The 20,863-nt window shown below is 32.6% G+C and overlaps 1 protein-coding gene across 2 annotated transcripts; it reads left to right on the plus strand.

Moving 5' to 3' along the window:
* Window positions 1-2,910: 2,910 nt before the first annotated feature.
* Window positions 2,911-14,053, plus strand: LOC143231849 (uncharacterized). 2 transcript variants are annotated; one of them, XM_076466573.1, is made up of 6 exons: window positions 2,911-3,014; window positions 3,824-4,143; window positions 6,265-6,355; window positions 11,743-11,815; window positions 12,027-12,185; window positions 12,530-14,053. In XM_076466573.1, the coding sequence occupies exons 4-6, from the start codon at window positions 11,744-11,746 to the stop codon at window positions 13,682-13,684; spliced, it is 1,386 nt and encodes a 461-aa protein (XP_076322688.1). In that variant the 5' UTR covers window positions 2,911-3,014; window positions 3,824-4,143; window positions 6,265-6,355; window position 11,743; the 3' UTR covers window positions 13,685-14,053. The 2 variants fall into 2 exon arrangements, with proteins under 2 accessions (XP_076322688.1, XP_076322698.1); XM_076466583.1 differs by lacking the exon at window positions 12,027-12,185.
* The last annotated feature ends 6,810 nt before the right edge of the window (window positions 14,054-20,863 follow it).

Raw genomic sequence — 20,863 nt, forward strand, 5'->3', positions numbered from 1 at the left:
TGTTCTCACTTGGTGCTATTCCTGTGTACAGCTGTCATGGTGTGTTGTAAATTAGATGAAAAGGTAATATGTTAGAATGTTCTCACTTGGTGCTATTCCTGTGTACAGCTGTCATGGTGTGTTGTAACCGATGAAAAGGTAATATGTTAGAATGTTCTCACTTGGTGCTATTCCCTGTGGTACAGCTGTCATGGTGTGTTGTAAAATCAGTATGAAAAGGTAATATGTTAGAATGTTCTCACTTGGTGCTATTCCTGTGTACAGCTGTCATGGTGTGTTGTAATCGTATGAAAAAAAGGTAATATGTTAGAATGTTCTCACTTGGTGCTATTCTTGTGTACAGCTGTCATGGTGTGTTGTACCGTATGAAAAAGGTAATATGTTAGAATGTTCTCACTTGGTCACACCTAACAAATGAAAGACTTCTTGTGTACAGCTGTCATGGTGTGAGTATATTGTTTGTTGTGTATGTTTGTAGATCATGGTGTGGTTATATTAGTTGTTGTGTATGTCTGTAGATCATGGTGTGGTTTTGATCACTGTTGTTGTACAGAATTAATACTAATAACTTTATTTATTTCTCAAGAAAGGGATATAACTTGCAGACTTACAGTTTAATTGTTGTTTTGTTGATACACAAAAATGACACAAGGAAAGCTGGTCTGTTCACTGTTGTTTGTCATTGCATTCAGTTTTCTGCAATTGTATAATTATATTTGTGTAATAAACATACGTCTTAAGTTTGAGTTTTTCTTTAAGATGTACTTCATTTGAACTGTTTGCTTTATAACAGTGACTGAGTTTGATATTTTTTTATCTTGTAAGTACTGGATTATTTTTTTTTTGTAATTAATTTTTATGAGTGTTGTGTATCATCTTTCAGTGATGAAGCTGACTAATATCTCATCTACAGGATTAAACATTAAGTTTTGGTTGTTTGTGTTGAACTTAAGGAACATCAACAGACCTGTCTGTGTTTCTTGAACTGGACGTTATCAAAGGTCGTTTCTTTCTCTCTAGCACTGGACAAGGTTCAAGGTGTAGATCTCTATAAGATTTTCCAGGGTCTTCAAGTGCGGTGGAGGCTGGCCTGCAGTGCTCAGAAGAAACTTGTAACACAGTACAAAGTAGAATACTGTGAGGTGAAGGACAGACAACAGACATGTAGTGGTAAGTAACAGGAGAATATTAATGTACCTGTAAATGTTGGAATACTTGTAGTACCTGTAAATGTGGCGATAACGAGGACCATGTTTTACGTTTCAGAATTTTCCTACTTTAAGTTTTGAGTAGAAGACTAGTGAGTTTCACTACTTCATATAAGTCTCACTGTAATGGTACAGCTGGCTTGTAGGTTAGGGTACTCTACAGGATCAAGACATTTCAGTGAGTGTGTTTGTTGTTTCAACTGTGTAAAGTGGTAGTCAGATCCATTATCCATTGGTAAAAAATAGCCCAAGAGTTGGCAGTGAGTGGTGTTGACTAGCTGTCTTCTCTGTAGTCTTATTACTTCAAAGCTATAGATGGCTAGTGCAGGTACCCTTTGAGTAGCTTTGTGCAAAATTCAACAGACAAACAAACACTGTAACAGTTGTTGTGTGTGACAGTTACTGATTATGGTTACTGTCAGGATGTCTTTGTGTGATGATGTGGGAATGCTTGTTTTTGTACTGAGCATTGTTACAATTAGGTTAGCAAGTAAAACATAATATAAATATTCTGGTAAGTAACCAAACTAAAGATATAAAGTAATTATCTATGTTTTCTAGCTCTAACTACTGACTTAGTGGTTTCTTCAAACTGGATGTTAACCCACGAAGTTTCTGATGTCGTATATCATATGTAACCAGTATAGTGCTAATTCTCTGCTTTGTATCTTTACCAGAATTTTGATCATGTGTATAAATGATGTAACCAGTAAGTACTGAGAAAGAGTTACTTTTGGTCATAGCATTCAGAAGAATGTTTGTAGAACCATTAATGCTCACTTGCTCTCCTCATGTGACAGTGTTACTAGAAAACTTGTAGTTCTGTGTTATAGTTACTTCAGTTATACTGGGGGTTAGGTAGTAAATATGTCTGTGATAATTTTATGTTGTAATAAATATTCATAATTCTATCTTATTTTTACTTTAAATTTACTTTTATTTGGGTGTTGATAATTATATTATTAGTTTTTATTTTAAATTTTGACAATTTTATTCACACAGATCCTTTCAGTGTGACAACTGACAATCAAAGTGCTTCCAGAATAGATATAAAAGATTTAAAACCTTTCACCTTGTACAGAGTGACTGTACAAGTCATAAGCACAGCAGGAATTAGTGACTTTAGTGACCCAAAGTATGAGAAAACCTTTGCAGGAAGTAAGATACTGTTCAGTTGATTAATATTGTTCTTGTTGAGTATAAATTTGAAACTTCTAGTATGTATTACTAAATCATTTTAATTTTAAAATTGCCTTAAAATATTCTATTTCAGTGTTTTCTGAATTTATAAAAGATAGCTGTGGGTGGAAATAAACTGATCTTTATACGATTTTCAATATACAAATTGTGCTAAACTGTCTAGAGTTGTGTACAGATTAAAAAAATTAGTCTTCAGAATTGTACTTTAAAATCTTTGAAGAAAGAAAAGGAGGTTAGTTAAATAAAGATTTTCAATAAATAATCTGGAGTTATTTCAAGACATTTTATATCCTTCAAAATAATTGTTTGTTGTTAAAACAGCACCATCAGTGCCTCGGGAAGTCAAGGTTGTGGATATCAACTCTTCTGCCATCCAGCTGACATGGAAAGTCCCTGCTACACCTAATGGTGTTATATCACACTACTTCAGATACTACAGAAATTTCTCTGAGAAAGTTATTTCTGTTCCTGCTAAAAATCTTATTCGACGGTTTTGTGGCTTAGATGTTAGAAGCTACACAAACTACTCTATTTTTATAAAAGCATGTAATGATAAACTGTGCTCTTCTCCATCAGAGACTGTCTTTGGGATGACTCTTATAGATGGTGAGTTAATTTTGAAGTATTCCTCTTCTAGTTTGAATTTGTAACTTTACCATTTTCATAATAGAAACTGTTAGTGTTATTTCTTAAAACTCTTGACATGATGTTCTAAGCAAGCTACTTTACCATAATATAAAACATATTAAATAGTATTGGACATCTTTTCCCATGGTGTGAATGGGAGTTTCAAACTACATGTCAGTCTAACTAGGCTAAATAAATATTTGAATTTCAAACTGTCTACTTTACATCAGTGCAACTAGGCTTATGATAAAATCAGTATACTCTTGTTTTAAATTGAAATGTGAGCTCAAATGTACATTAATTAAAAATTCAAGTAATAGGTCAGGTGACCCAAGTTGTTAATAGATTCATTGGGTTAAAACAGTCCAGTAGTTTAATGGGTGTAAAGTACAGCACTTTTATTTAGGTAGCAGTGGGTGTTTGTTAAGCTAATGAAAATGTAAGTTATTTTGGTACAAATTTAATAATGGAATGAGTCAAAATACCTTAGTAGATTGGAAATGTGAGTCTAATTAAGAGTGAATCACAATAAATTAGGTGGTTGATAAACATTTTTGAGTGAACAGTTTTTCTGATAATTGTTACAAGCTAGATCAAAAACATATTTTCATATTTTACTTATTTTTACCTTCTGAAGATTCTTTTCATTTGTTTCTATTGTCCTACTTTAAAACTACAAGTTTTTTAAGAAACATAAGAAGGTTCTCAACCAGTTTCTAATGTTTAAAGACACTTACCAAACTTTGTGGTTGATGTTTAAAGTTAAATCTATCTTCCAACTTTAACAGCTCCCGGTGTAATGATGGAACCTTATGTTGAAGTTATAAACTCAAGTGCCGTTCACGTTCGGTGGTCACCACCAGATCATCCTAATGGTCCAATTAACTTCTACCTTCTGAGCGTTAAATGGGAAGAAGAAAATGGAACTTCTCCAGCCCTCTTTAACACCTCAGGAACACAAACATTCATAGAAATTCTTCTGAATTGTCCAGTAAAGATGGAAGGTTTGAATGTATATTTCAGCATCCAGGCAGCCAACATCAAGGGCTATGTTAACCTTCTTGTCCAAGTAGTCCTTCAATAAAAACAAAATTGTGCTTTCATGAAGGTAAGAAGTTTTTAGTCCAAACCAAGCTGTTTAAATGTTACGACTGTTAATAAAAAGTAGTGCAAATAAATGTTTTAATACACTCAGGTTTTTATATGTTTAATTATTACATAGTTTTACTTTTATGTAAGTACAGACAACAGTAGGTTTACTGTAGTAATAACACTGATTTTTTTTGTTTGAAGAAATATATGTTATTCATATCATCAACAAATATAGTTAATAAAATTTGTTGATGATATGAATAAGATGTGCTTCTTCAAACCACTGTTTCAGTCCATGTCGGTTTGTCCAGTTATGTTGTGTCTGTAGGCCATCCTTCTTGAAACCTTGTATTGTACTGCTTGACTGTTAACCCTTAAATAGCAGCCATCATCAATTGATGCTACTACCTATAACACTCCTGCAATTTAAAGGTTAATTGAGGCATATTACTGAACTTTATATTTGTGAATTCTCTCCTGTTAAAAGACACCATATTTTTTGCTTACTGTGGTAGGAGTATGACTTTTTGCAGGTCTCTTTCAGGATAGTCCAGAAACCTTAAGTTGATACACATTTCTTTATTTTCCAATGTCATTAGGTAATGGGATTTCTCCTTCTTGGAAATTCTAAATTCTCTATTTAAACAAGTCTTTATAATCTATGTGTATGAATATTTTGCATCAGAATGGGCTGTTAAGGCCCTCTCAGTGGCACAGTGGTATGTCTGCAGAGTTACAATGCTAGAAACCTGATTCGATACCCATGGTGGACAGAGCATAGATAGCCCATTGTATAGCCTTGTAGTTAACAAACAAAAAATATTAACTGACCCATCTTGTTCTAGCAAGTTGTCCCCTGATTTAGTGACTAGCATTTTTATAGATTGTACTCAACCCTGTATTTGTGTGTTTGTGCACTTATACACAGATATATACTTTTGTATCGATGTGCTAGTATTGTAAGTTAAAATACGCCTAAATATTCGCTCATACATATGTGGATTTTCATAGGATTTTGTTTTACTTTTTCCAAAAGTGATGAGGGTGTTAGTTGCTATATATGAAAAGATTTTTTTATAATTTGTATATAAATTATAGTTATCAGTACCTAACTGTAACATATTCAGAAGTAATTCTTATTATACAAATAACAACCTAAAACAACTGTTTTATCCAAATTGTTGTCATTCATTAATAAGAAATCATTATAAATCTCTACCAGATAACTCATTAGTATTCATAAGATAACTTGTAAGTTTTGTATAAAACATTAGTTTTTGTTAGGTTATATGTGTGCTTTATTTTTATAATGTGTTAAGTGTTCAAAATGGCCTCAGTATATTTTGAACTGTCTTCCAGTCCTATAGTTTTGAACAAAGTAATTGTTTTTACATAATTTTGAGACAGTTGGTAAATCTATAATATCAAAAGGTCTCTCTCCATGTTAATGTTTTATCTTCTTAACTATTTATGAGTTAAAAGTATAGGTTAGTTTGTTTGTTTTAAATTTTGCACAAAGCTACTGAGGGCTATCTGTGCTAGCCATCCCTAATTTAGCAGCATAACACTAGAGGGAAGTAGCTAGTAATCACTGCCCACTGCCAACTCTTGGGCTACTCTTTTACCAATGAATAGTGGGATTGACTGTAACATTATGACGCCACCACAGCTGAAAGTATGAACATATTTGGTGTGACAGGGATTCAAACCTGCAATCCTCAGATTACGAGTCGAGTGCCTTAACCATGCGGCCATGTCGGGCCAAGACTATAAGTAGCAGCAGTGTAGAAAAGAAGGTTCAGCTACAAAATCAGTTGTATTATTACTATAGTATGTATCAAAAAATGTATGAAACAGTGTTCAAATTCACTAGTGATATTAAAATGTAGTTTTAAAGTGAGCACATGACTAATTAGAAATATTTAATGGTGTGTTTAGTGTTTGGTAGTGTGTTACAGTTTATTTAGGTTTTAGTTGTAGTGTTTGGAGATGTGTGTATCATTTGTTTTATTTTTTGTATCCACTCTTAAGGTTTCAGAGGAGTTGTGTACAGTTCTGTGTCATAAACAATAATTATTGGTTTTAAGTGTGTATAATGTTTACAATTATATTTAACGGCCGCTTTTACTTTTACCAGGTCTTCAGGTTTCACTAATTTTAGGCATTGCTCTTGGTGGATCTCTGGGGTTGGTGGTAGTGGTGCTTGTGTTCTATGCTCTAGTTTGTTGGTAAGTTTTGATTGTTAAGTCTAGAATGGTTGATCTTGTTAAAGTACTGCCAGTTTAAGAAACCTGTTCAATGGAGAACTCTGAAGAGCTAAAAAATACCTTTTGTAACTTGAATGATTAATATATCTTGTCAAATGTCATTGTTTCAAAATAGTGTACTAATGTAATGTGGACTTACCTAGAAATGTTATACTCCTAAAGAAAACAAATAACATTGACCAGGAACAAACATAAATTGCTGTGCATTGGTTTTGTAGCCTGATTATCAGGGTTTCGTGTAAAGAGTTTCTGGACAACAATAACTCGTTTAACATAATCAGAGAAGGTCATCTGAATGTGTTGTTAAGTACTGCTGTCATCAAACTGTACTTTCAATATACTGGTATTTCTGAATAAGGTCAGGTCCAGTCTAATTAATCACAACAACTTAGTTTATCTCTGATGATCCATGATAATGAGAAAACCCACTTGTAGAAAAAATTATACATTTAAATATGGTTCATATGGGTAGAGAAAGCACTAATAGAGGAGCAAACAACGTTTCCACCTTCTTCAACCGAGAAATTTAGTTTATCTCTCCTTTAATATTAACAACGACCATTATCACTTCTGTGCAGTTAAGTTTACAAATAACATTCAGACATACATTCTTTGATAATGGTACCTGGACTAATGTGCAGATACTGATATTTGTACAGTTTTGTGGCTGATTGAAACATGCAACTGAAAAGAGATGGTAATAACACTGATCCATATACATCCCGGGTATCTCACCAATTGACTAACCCATTCATGCTTATATCTGAAGTCTCATTTCTAGATATTTGTCAAAGTTACTACATTTCCCTAACATCATCTAGAACATTGTTATATTTTAGGATTTATTTAATATCATGTGCCCTCTAATGTCCTTCATATGAAACTACTATATACTGACACATGTAGGTAAAGACAAGCTTAATATCCTTCAAGTGAAACTACTGTATACTGACACATGTTGGTAAAGACAAGCTTAATATCCTTCAAGTGAAACTACTGTATACTGACACATGTAGGTAAAGACAAGCTTAATATCCTTCAAGTGAAACTACTGTATACTGACACATGTAGGTAAAGACAAGCTTAATATCCTTCAAGTGAAACTACTGTTTTCTGACACATGTAGGTAAAGACAAGCTTAATATCCTTCAAGTGAAACTACTATATACTGACACATGTTGGTAAAGACAAGCTTAATATCCTTCAAGTGAAACTACTATATACTGACACATGTAGGTAAAGACAAGCTTAATATCCTTCAAGTGAAACTACTGTTTCCTGACATATGTTGGTAAAGAGAAGCTTAATATCCTTCAAGTGAAACTACTATATACTGACACATGTAAGTAAAGACAAGCTAATATCCTTCAAGTGAAACTACTATATACTGATACATGTAAGTAAAGACAAGCTGATATCCTTCAAGTGAAACTACTACTATATACTGACACATGTAAGTAAAGACAAGCTTAATATCCTTCAAGTGAAACTACTGTATACTGACACATGTAAGTAAAGACAAGCTTAATATCTTTCAAGTGAAACTACTATATACTGACACATGTAGGTAAAGACAAGCTTAATATCCTTCAAGTGAAACTACTGTTTCCTGACATATGTTGGTAAAGAGAAGCTTAATATCCTTCAAGTGAAACTACTATATACTGACACATGTAAGTAAAGACAAGCTAATATCCTTCAAGTGAAACTACTGTATACTGACACATGTAGGTAAAGACAAGCTTAATATCCTTCAAGTGAAACTACTATATACTGACACATGTAAGTAAAGACAAGCTGATATCCTTCAAGTGAAATTACTGTATACTGACACATGTAAGTAAAGACAAGCTGATATCCTTCAAGTGAAACTACTGTATACTGACACATGTAGGTAAAGACAAGCTTAATATCCTTCAAGTGAAACTACTGTATACTGACACATGTAGGTAAAGACAAGCTTAATATCCTTCAAGTGAAACTACTGTATACTGACACATGTAGGTAAAGACAAGCTTAATATCCTTCAAGTGAAACTACTATATACTGACACATGTAAGTAAAGACAAGCTTAATATCCTTCAAGTGAAACTACTGTTTTCTGACACATGTAGGTAAAGACAAGCTTAATATCCTTCAAGTGAAACTACTGTATACTGACACATGTAGGTAAAGACAAGCTTAATATCCTTCAAGTGAATCTACTGTATACTGACACATGTAAGTAAAGACAAGCTTAATATCCTTCAAGTGAAACTACTATATACTGACACATGTAAGTAAAGACAAGCTGATATCCTTCAAGTGAAACTACTACTGTATACTGACACATGTAAGTAAAGACAAGCTTAATATCCTTCAAGTGAAACTACTATATACTGACACATGTTAGTAAAGACAAGCTTAATATCCTTCAAGTGAAACTACTATATACTGACACATGTAAGTAAAGACAAGCTTAATATATTTCAAGTGAAACTACTATATACTGACACATGTTAGTAAAGAGAAGCTTAATATCCTTCAAGTGAAACTACTGTATACTGACACATGTAGATAAAGAGAAGCTTAATATCCTTCAAGTGAAACTACTGTATACTGACACATGTAGATAAAGACAAGCTTAATATCCTTCAAGTGAAACTACTATATACTGACACATGTAAGTAAAGACAAGCTTAATATATTTCAAGTGAAACTACTATATACTGACACATGTTAGTAAAGACAAGCTTAATATCCTTCAAGTGAAACTACTGTTTTCTGACACATGTAGGTAAAGACAAGCTTAATATCCTTCAAGTGAAACTACTGTATACTGACACATGTAGGTAAAGACAAGCTTAATATCCTTCAAGTGAATCTACTGTATACTGACACATGTAAGTAAAGACAAGCTTAATATCCTTCAAGTGAAACTACTATATACTGACACATGTAAGTAAAGACAAGCTTAATATCCTTCAAGTGAAACTACTATATACTGACACATGTAAGTAAAGACAAGCTTAATATCTTTCAAGTGAAACTACTATATACTGACACATGTTAGTAAAGACAAGCTTAATATCCTTCAAGTGAAACTACTATATACTGACACATGTAAGTAAAGACAAGCTTAATATCTTTCAAGTGAAACTACTATATACTGACACATGTTAGTAAAGACAAGCTTAATATCCTTCAAGTGAAACTACTATATACTGACACATGTAAGTAAAGACAAGCTTAATATATTTCAAGTGAAACTACTATATACTGACACATGTTAGTAAAGACAAGCTAATATTCTTCAAGTGAAACTACTATATACTGACACATGTTAGTAAAGAGAAGCTTAATATCCTTCAAGTGAAACTACTGTTTCCTGACATATGTTGGTAAAGAGAAGCTTAATATCCTTCAAGTGAAACTACTGTATACTGACACATGTAGGTAAAGACAAGCTTAATATCCTTCAAGTGAAACTACTGTATACTGACACATGTTAGTAAAGACAAGCTTAATATCCTTCAAGTGAAACTACTATATACTGACACATGTAAGTAAAGACAAGCTTAATATCTTTCAAGTGAAACTACTATATACTGACACATGTTAGTAAAGACAAGCTTAATATCCTTCAAGTGAAACTACTATATACTGACACATGTAGGTAAAGACAAGCTTAATATCCTTCAAGTGAAACTACTGTATACTGACACATGTAAGTAAAGACAAGCTGATATCCTTCAAGTGAAATTACTGTATACTGACACATGTAAGTAAAGACAAGCTGATATCCTTCAAGTGAAATTACTGTATACTGACACATGTTGGTAAAGACAAGCTTAATATCCCTCAAGTGAAACTACTATATACTGACACATGTAAGTAAAGACAAGCTTAATATCCTTCAAGTGAAACTACTGTATACTGACACATGTAAGTAAAGACAAGCTTAATATCTTTCAAGTGAAACTACTGTATACTGACACATGTAAGTAAAGACAAGCTTAATATCCCTCAAGTGAAACTACTATATACTGACACATGTAAGTAAAGACAAGCTAATATCCTTCAAGTGAAACTACTGTATACTGACACATGTAAGTAAAGACAAGCTAATATCCTTCAAGTGAAACTACTGTATACTGACACATGTAGGTAAAGACAAGCTTAATATCCTTCAAGTGAAACTACTATATACTGACACATGTAAGTAAAGACAAGCTTAATATCCCTCAAGTGAAACTACTATATACTGACACATGTAAGTAAAGACAAGCTTAATATCCTTCAAGTGAAACTACTGTATACTGACACATGTAAGTAAAGACAAGCTTAATATCCTTCAAGTGAAACTACTGTATACTGACACATGTAGGTAAAGAGAAGCTTAATATCTTTCAAGTGAAACTACTATATACTGACACATGTAAGTAAAGACAAGCTTAATATCCTTCAAGTGAAACTACTATATACTGACACATGTAAGTAAAGACAAGCTTAATATCCTTCAAGTGAAACTACTGTATACTGACACATGTAGGTAAAGAGAAGCTTAATATCTTTCAAGTGAAACTACTGTATACTGACACATGTAGGTAAAGACAAGCTTAATATCCTTCAAGTGAAACTACTGTTTTCTGACACATGTAGGTAAAGACAAGCTTAATATCCCTCAAGTGAAACTACTATATACTGACACATGTAGGTAAAGACATGTGTTTTTGATGTACTGATGAATAATTGGGTTTAATATTAGGTTAATGTATAAAACAATTAATAAAATAAAGTGATAAACATCATTTTATTGTGTCACTATGTCCTGTTGTGTGTCATTCATGCTTGAATACACATTGATAGTGGTATGGAATTGTTGTTTTGTACATTTGTTTTACCTAAATTTTGCAAATCCACAAGGATGTGGGTAATAAAATCTATATGGATGGAGCTATGTTGGTAACAGTATCCACACAGATGGGGCTCTGTTGGTAACAGTATCTATATGGATGGGTCTATGTTGGTAACAATATCTCTATGGATGGAGCTATGTTGGTAATAATGTTCATAGGGATGGGCTGTTGACCTAAAAAAAATTTGTTTTATAGAAATTATGAAATAAAAGGTTAATTTTTTATGTATGGTAAATACAGGGTATTTATATGGTATGGTAAATAATAAATGTAGTGTTTTGCTTCTATAACTTACTGCTATATCTGATTACCATGTGACTTTTGTCTTTAAACTATCAATAGTCTGAATGTCTGACTGGTGAGTTGTGATGATTAAATAACTTATTTTAACAAGGATGATCAATAGTCTGACTGATGAGTTTTGATGATTAAATAACTTATTTTAACAAGGATGATGAAAAAGATCAACCTCATGAAACAAATCAGAGTTCAGCTTCCGAACGGATTGGATGCTCCAAACACAGTGAGTTTACATATGATTCCAAGTGTAGTAAATTTAGAAATGACTCAAAACACAGTGAGTTTAGAAATCTGTAGTGTTTGTGCAAGATTTTGGAAGGTTTTTTGGTACAGTTTTTCTTTGTTAAATAGTGTCACGTGGAAAGCCTTAACAATTTGTTTTTGTGGTAATTTAAAATGCTGTATATAGAATGTTTAATTTACGTTAATTAAAGGAACCCAACTTTGGATATGATAAGTTCATTAAACGTGATGATGAAAGAGATCACAACATCGGCTTGAAGGTTCCAGTTAACATCTTCGATTTGTACTCGTCTAACAACAACAATAATCTGATCGAAGGACAAAGTTCAAACATCTCTCCCACAGATGAGGTATGGATGTTTCTAAAGTTCTCACGAGATGTAGGTGCTTGGTAATATTATTGTTGTTAATGTGATTCTGTAAACGTTGTGTATCTTAAAAGTGTAAAATGCTGGAGGAAAATCCACCATTTAAAAAATTCTCCAAGGTACAAAAATAAGAAGCAGTCAGATGTATAAGTTAAAATAAAACTTTCCAATTTCCATCATAACTTACGTTATATTCTTCTAGTTTTTAACCAAATCTCAGGGTGAAATATAAGAAAACTTTCAACCAATGTTGAAAGAAAGAAGGTTGTATTTCTTGTTTGGTGTGACAGAAAAAGTATATTAACATATACTAACTTACGTTTTAGTTGGTCCAGAGGAAGATTCTGTGCAGTACTTACAGGAGGAACCCTAGTGGAGACAGTAGTGGTTATAGTTCAGTAGGTGGATGTGATAGTTTTTCTTCTTCTTTCACAAACCACACTCATCTTTCATCAGAATACCACACTGATCCTGAATTTAATGGTCCAGTTACTCCTGATGCTGTCTTCATGGATTACCATCTTGAAAGTGACCACTTCTTAATCCCCTGTCAAGGGAAATTAGCCCTCCCCACAGTGGATGAACTTCAAGACACTGAAGAGTTATATAATGAAAACAACTTAGAAGACAATAGGAGGGTGCCTGATCCACAGGACAGACATCCATACTGTTCTTTAGATATTATGGGAAGAGCTACACATAAGTGTGTACCATTTGATGGCCAGCAGAATAGCTTGCCTCTTTTCACTAGAAACTTGTCCAATAGTGAGCCTTCTGTGTTCGACATTTACGATGATCACGTGGTTTGTGTAACCAATCAAAATTATGCTGTTCCACCATATTCTAGGCTAGGGTTAGCAAAACGTTCTGATTCAACAGTTGGCTCTAATATGCCACAAATACAAGATCAATTTCAAAATTTGACTTCAAAAACTGGATACTCCAAATTTGGAGTGATTAATATTTTAGGAAATTCGACAAAGCAAACTTCCTCCTTAAAAGATAGTAAAAACACAGTTGGAATGTCATTACCTGCATCTAATTCAGATATAGAACTGAAGCCAGATACTTTAAGAAAAACACCAAGTAAATGGTATGTTGTAGCTAAACCTGACGGTACTAAACCCATCCGGAGCTCATCTCCAACTGTAGTTCCCTCCCGAGAACCCATATTGGGCCTGCCAACTAAAGTGCCAAAGTCTGGAGGATATGTAAGCCTTCCCAGTGCTCTCAAAATGTTTAAGGAGCCTCTAGGTTACTCAAAGTTTGGAATAGAATCAAACTTGGATAATATAAAGCAGTTGGAAATGAGCCAGGAAAAAACTCCACCACAGAATTCTTGTACCAGCTGTGAGAACATGTCTGTAGTTGTTGACGAAACAGCCATTGAAGAACTAGATAGAATCACAAAGATATCTGAAGAAATCAAATCTCAAGAAGAAAATAAAGATATTGTTCCAATTCTTATTGACCATTTCTAAGATGAAAGAATTAGTAGAAGGTAAAATAGATAACTTCTTGGATGAAAATAAATCAGATGATATGTGATGTAGGTAGTGGATCCTCTGTCTCCAAACATTCACCTCTTTCACAGATTAACGACTTGCAGGAAGGAAAAAGGGTCCGAGGGTCAAAAATTGAAGTGAAGGCAATGAATATGTCAAATGAAATGAAGAAGAGCTCCATCTTCACTCAATGGCCAAAAATATCCACTAGACATTATTCTTGTTTTGTAGACTGTGAAACAAATTGTGAGGTAAATAAAAAATTCTATTATTCTTGTAATGGAAAAAGTATGGAAACTTTACTGTTTTGTTTCCTACTAAGTTTTGACTTCAGGCTATGATCTGGATCGCATCTGAAGAGTGACTTTTGGTGCCACACTTTATGAAGAGAGTAAGATGAGACAAGAGAACCTTGACTTGCTTGTTTGTACACATGGTCAGAGAAAGCAAAGAAAATAAATAATGTTTATGTGGTTATAAATAATGTCACAATATAATTATATTCCAGAATGGCAGATATGATGGTGAGTTTTGTTATGTAGAGAATTTCTAATAATATTCCACATTGTTGTTATATGTATACCAAAGTTAATCATGTAACTTGTGCTCCAGTTAATTAGAAATCTAATTATACATTTTGATTGGCAGGGTTGAAAGAAATGGTCAGTGATGAATTCTTACAAAAGACTGCTTGTGATAATACACTTTGTGGTTTTCTGGTGCTTGTTTCAGACTCTTTGTTATGTGCTACGATTTACATTTGGTCAGTAGGCAAGGTTTATGATACACTTTGCATCAGTACAGTAACTTTGGTGTTTTAATGTAACTGAATCACTTACAGTCAAACCCAGCGTGGTATATCATGTGAATCACCATTATGGTGCTGTGTTCTTTTCCTCTCTATTGCATTAAAATGGGAAAAATCTGAGTACATATGAGGTGTCTCCATGGCTATGTGTTGTAGATGTTTATGCGTAAAGTTATCTATTTTCTGGCCAGTTGAGGCCAGTATACATTCAGAAGTTTTCAGCTGATGTGAATATACATTACATTATTTCTCTGTTATTAATTGTTCAGATGATGTGTTGTTTTTGATAAACAACTAAAAGAGACAGTATTATATTACAATCCATTTGAAACATTCTACAGAAAATATGAACAGGTATTTTGTACAAAATAAAGAAACAATTTTGGAGAGAATTATGTTTGGAACACATCAGAATAGCATTCATGAGAAATAAGAAGTAATGTACAGTGTAATGTAGATTGACTCAAGTGAGCCTCCATTTTGTTGAAAACAATTTGTATATAGAAACAGTTGAAAGAAATGGAAAAAAACAAATGCCTGGACATTTGTAACAATGTTCAGTACAAGTTTTATTGCAATATGAAACAATTACCCTTTGCTGTTAGACAAAATCTCTCACAGCCTGTTTTTAAAACTTCTGTAAACACTTAAAAAGAACCTCTTAAAATGTTTATGCTAGTAGTAGAGAACTGTTATCAACACATTTCACATTCCAGTAATAGAGAACTGTTATCAACACGTTTCACATTCCAGTAATAGAGAACTGTTATCAACACGTTTCACATTCCAAACAAGAGAAAGAGGTTTCTAGTTTTCATGTTATTTTGATCGGTGAAAGGAAAAGTTTGAGTTGTAAATTTAAGATGTGATGACTAAAACAAAATAAAGATTTAGTTGTTAAAGTTTAGAAGGAAAAAACACCTGACAACTAATTTTTGTTTGTTTTCTGAGTTATTTAAATTTTCTTAACATTTGTACAAAATAAAAGAATGTTGTGAAGAAAAACTTGTTTGGTGTGCACAAGCTAATATTTAAAAGAAACTACAAGTTATGCACAATAACACAGATAGATTTCTGTTGAGGCCTCTTTTTGTTGAAAGCAATTTGTATCTGTTAGTATGTTTCAAGGATCAGTTACTTATAAAGTTGTTGAGGTCTCTTTTTGTTGAAAGCAATTTGTATCTGTTAGTATGTTTCAAGGATCAGTTACTTATAAAGTTGTTGAGGTCTCTTTTTGTTGAAAGCAATTTGTATCTGTTAGTATGTTTCAAGGATCAGTTACTTATAAAGTTGTTGAGGTCTCTTTTTGTTGAAAGCAATTTGTATCTGTTAGTATGTTTCAAGGATCAGTTACTTATAAATTTGTTGAGGCCTCTTTTTGTTGAAAGCAATTTGTGTCTGTTGGTATGTTTCAAGGACCAGTTACTTATAAAAGTCTGTGTTAGGAAATGTTATTTTTCTGATGTGGTTTTTGCTATTGTAGCAGTTTTCTACCTCATTAAGTTATGGTTTATTGTCAGCACCAAATTTTAAAATTAAAACTTGTTGATTATTTGAAAACTGATAAGTTTTAGTTATATTTTGAAAAATAAAAAAAAAATTCTAACATAGATCAGTAATCCAGAGCTTGCAATGTGTATATTATTGGGTTTGTATACAATGTAAATCGTGTCAGAGAAGTCTTCATGTCTTTAAAGTATTAGGCCTATTGTTTAACTAGTTTGTGTCAAATATGTTGCTCATGAAATTTCTCTGTTGCACATAAATATGAACCAGTTCTGTCTTCAATACAAAACGGTAAGATATCTATTCTTAATTAGCGTGTTAAGAATCCAAAGTTTAATGAACTTCATCAAATTGTAAGATGGTTTGGTAAATTTCACACTGTAATTAATATGAATATATTCACAGCAGAATTAAAATGATGAAAGAGAAATGTCTGTTAGTATCATTTGATCTTAGACATGAATAAACATAGTTTAAGGCACGGCTTAGTTTTTAAAATAATTCAAGGTAGTTGTGCAGAACTTAATAGTTTATTTATTGAAATTATATCAGTTTGTATGTATCAAATATGGAAAGTGTAATGTTTAACAGAAGTGAATGCTAGAGTTTACATGGCCAAAGAACCTCCACCCCCCAAACACACTCTTCATAGCCTTTCTCAAACAACTTAAGATGTAAAATAATTTTGTATTCAAGTGACCCGTATATATGATATGTTTAGCTAGAAACTTACAGTTGACAAGCCTGGTGAAGCAGTGGTTTCAGTTGGATTAAAACATGTTAACTCTTTCAGAACAAATTCATGAGTTAACTAGGGTGTTATGATATGAGTCATATAGTCTTTCAGAAGTTTAGATTTAAAAAAATGATGTGTAACTTGGGTTTCTCATGGGAAAATGTGTACTATGGTCTTACCAACAGCTTGGATGTATGTATTTTTTAAATTTTAAACACATGAGATTTTGGTTTAGATGACATAACTAATCCATTTGAAGGTGCACAAAAGCTCATGTTTGTAATTACTTTATAAAGTGATATGTTCCAGATATTATTATGTTTCATAGTTCAGTTTACATTAAGAATTTTCCAGCAAATTTGTACTGATTTCAGGTTAGGATTACTTGGAGATGCAACCTTTAGTTAGATTGGAATAATTTTTGTGGAAATCAAACTTGTGAAGTGAACTATCGAAATTAATCTCTAATAAGAAATTCAGAGCAACTATGTGTCAAACGTGTGACACGCGTTTACAGTATGTTTTAACTGTATCAGATGTTAAAAGTTTCCACATGGTCTTATTATGACATGCTGTATTTGTTGAGAGAATTATAACAACAGATGTTTGTTTATACTTCCACAAAGTTTTTGTTTTGCTCAATTTGTAACAGTTGTTGATCTAGGTGGCGCCACTGCTGCATAAGTTATAATACCCACATTTAGGCTAAAGGTCATGAACTGGAGATGCACTTTAAATTGTATCTTTTCACTCATAATTATCATAAGACATCAGTGAGATTGTCTCTGTATGAAAGAATGTGTTTCATCTACTGAAAAATTTTCTGGTTTCTCAACTTGAAGAAAACTTGTTTTTTTTTGTAATTGTTGAGTTTTTTTTTCTTTGTTAAGTTCCATTCTGTAGTTTTATGAGAAGAATTAGTGTTTACAGGATTGTTAGCCATTTTGCATGCTCAGAATTATTTGAATGTTTGCTAACTAACAGTTAAAGGGTTATAAAGAAAGTACTATTTCTTGTAACTTTGTATTAGAGCTGTTTGTAACTGACTTTGACAAGTACCTGAACTTTATCTAGCTAGATTGATGTGATGTAAACAATGTTGAATATGACCAGATGATTATACTATGGTGGTACCTAACTGAACATTATAAGATATAAATGTATATGGATTATACTATGGTGGTACCTAACTGAACATTAAGATATAAATGTATATGGATTATACTATGGTGGTACCTAACTGAACATTAAGATATAAATGTATATGGATTATACTATGGTGGTACCTAACTGAACATTATAAGATATAAATGTATATGGATTATACTATGGTGGTACCTAACTGAACATTATAAGATATAAATGTATATTTATATCTCATTTCACAAATGGTATTTTTATTTTGAGAATTGTTAGGTAAATCATCTTGTAATGCATCAGGCATCTGTTTCAACAGTACATCTTTGGCTGTTATTTTCACACAATATTCAAACTAATGATTGAAATCCCCTTTTTGAAGACAATGATACTACATGCCCCATGTTCTATGTTTCGCTGTCAATGCAGTAAGCGAATCGTCTCTTGTTCAACTGGTATGGATTGATTGGGATGTCTTTGAATACATTCTGTACCTACAGGTTAGTGTAATAACGATACTTAAACCATTGTATTCTAACTGTCTAGGTACATCACCATCACTGTCTTGCAAGGAACAGGTTTGGTTCAGCCACCGAGAACTTCATAATAGTGCCAAACTTTTGTTTTTTAACCAAAACAAAATAAACCTTCCTGGAATGCTTTGTTTTAATCCATATTAAAATACTTGGTTGACTCAACTGGCAGATGTCAAAATAAACCTTCCTGGAATGCTTTGTTTTGATCCATGTTAAGATACTTGGTTGACTCAACTGGCAGATGTTAAAATAAACCTTCCTGGAATGCTTTGTTTTGATCCATGTTAAGATACTTGGTTGACTCAACTGACAGATGTTAAAATAAACCTTCCTGGAATGCTTTGTTTTAATCCATATTAAAATACTTGGTTAACTCAACTGGCAGATGTTAAAATAAACCTTTCTGGAATGCTTTGTTTTAATCCATATTAAAATACTTGGTTGACTCAACTGGCAGATGTTAAAATAAACCTTCCTGGAATGCTTTGTTTTGATCCATGTTAAGATACTTGGTTGACTCAACTGACAGATGTTAAAATAAACCTTCCTGGAATGCTTTGTTTTGATCCATGTTAAGATACTTGGTTGACTCAACTGACAGATGTTAAAATAAACCTTCCTGGAATGCTTTGTTTTAATCCATGTTAAAATACTTGGTTGACTCAACTGACAGATGTTAAAATAAACCTTCCTGGAATGCTTTGTTTTAATCCATATTAAAATACTTGGTTGACTCAACTGGCAGATGTTAAAATAAACCTTCCTGGAATGCTTTGTTTTAATCCATATTAAAATACTTGGTTGACTCAACTGGCAGATGTTAAAATAAACCTTTCTGGAATGCTTTGTTTTGATCCATGTTAAGATACTTGGTTGACTCAACTGACAGATGTTAAAATAAACCTTTCTGGAATGCTTTGTTTTAATCCATATTAAAATACTTGGTTGACTCGACTGACAGATGTTAAAATAAACCTTTCTGGAATGCTTTGTTTTAATCCATATTAAAATACTTGGTTGACTCAACTGGCAGATGTTAAAATAAACCTTTCTGGAATGGTTTGTTTTAATCCATATTAAAATACTTGGTTGACTCAACTGACAGATGTTAAAATAAACCTTCCTGGAATGGTTTGTTTTGATCCATGTTAAGATACTTGGTTGACTCAACTGACAGATGTTAAAATAAACCTTCCTGGAATGCTTTGTTTTAATCCATATTAAAATACTTGGTTGACTCAACTGGCAGATGTTAAAATAAACCTTCCTGGAATGCTTTGTTTTAATCCATATTAAAATACTTGGTTGACTCAACTGGCAGATGTTAAAATAAACCTTTCTGGAATGCTTTGTTTTGATCCATGTTAAGATACTTGGTTGACTCAACTGACAGATGTTAAAATAAACCTTTCTGGAATGCTTTGTTTTAATCCATATTAAAATACTTGGTTGACTCAACTGACTGATGTTAAAATAAACCTTCCTGGGAATGCTTTGTTTTAATCCATATTAAAATACTTGGTTGACTCAACTGACAGATGTTAAAAAGATTTTAGTGTTCATTGGAAATTAAGTCTTGTTGTCTCAGTCGACTTTCCTTCCAGCTCAATTTATCGAGATGACTGTTCAGTGACAAGTACTCTTCTCATTACTTTGACCACACACAATGCCTTGTGTGTCTGGTTTATATTCCAAGGTTTCTGTAGAGCATAACCACCACCTATGATTAGGTCATATTCTGCACAGAACTTTGTACAAGTGCCAAACCTGGAGACTTGTTAACCTTTTGATCATTCTGAGTGAATTGTTAAAGGGAATATAGTCATCATGAAGGTACTCAGGTTTAGTGGAAAATAGCCATTATTTTGTTAAATTCTCACCTTCCACAGCACGTGTCTTCAGAGAAAAATCATAACTTAATTTTCTATTAATAAACAACCACAATCCCCATTTCAGAGTTTTGCTAATAATGTATAAAACTTTCGGTTCTAACAAATGTTTTGTTAATGTTTATATATTTCAGATAATTAGCTGCAAAAGTAAGTTTTATTCTAGAATATTTTGAAGACATTTAATTACCTTTGTTGTTAGAGTTGAGGGTAGCCTTAAAACTGATTATGAAATAAATCACTAGATTTGTTAGAAAGAAACTGATGAATTATCTTTTAGGTTATCATAAGTCATGTAGTGATGGTGTGTTTTTTTTGTTTTTATAATATGCTTGTTAGGATAATAAAACTGACAATAAATACATGACTTTAAATATTTGTTATCTTCTATATTAATTTTATAATAAACTAGATACTGTGAAAAATTAATTTTTTAAGTTTTTGTTATATAAATGAGTTAGTGAAAAGCTCACTTTGATTGAAAAGTGACCTGTATATAGATTGTTGCTCATATCTTGCCATCTGACATATTTACACTGCAGT

Source organism: Tachypleus tridentatus, chromosome 1 (assembly GCF_004210375.1).
Source record: "Tachypleus tridentatus isolate NWPU-2018 chromosome 1, ASM421037v1, whole genome shotgun sequence".
Taxonomy (NCBI): Eukaryota; Metazoa; Arthropoda; class Merostomata; order Xiphosura; family Limulidae; genus Tachypleus; species Tachypleus tridentatus.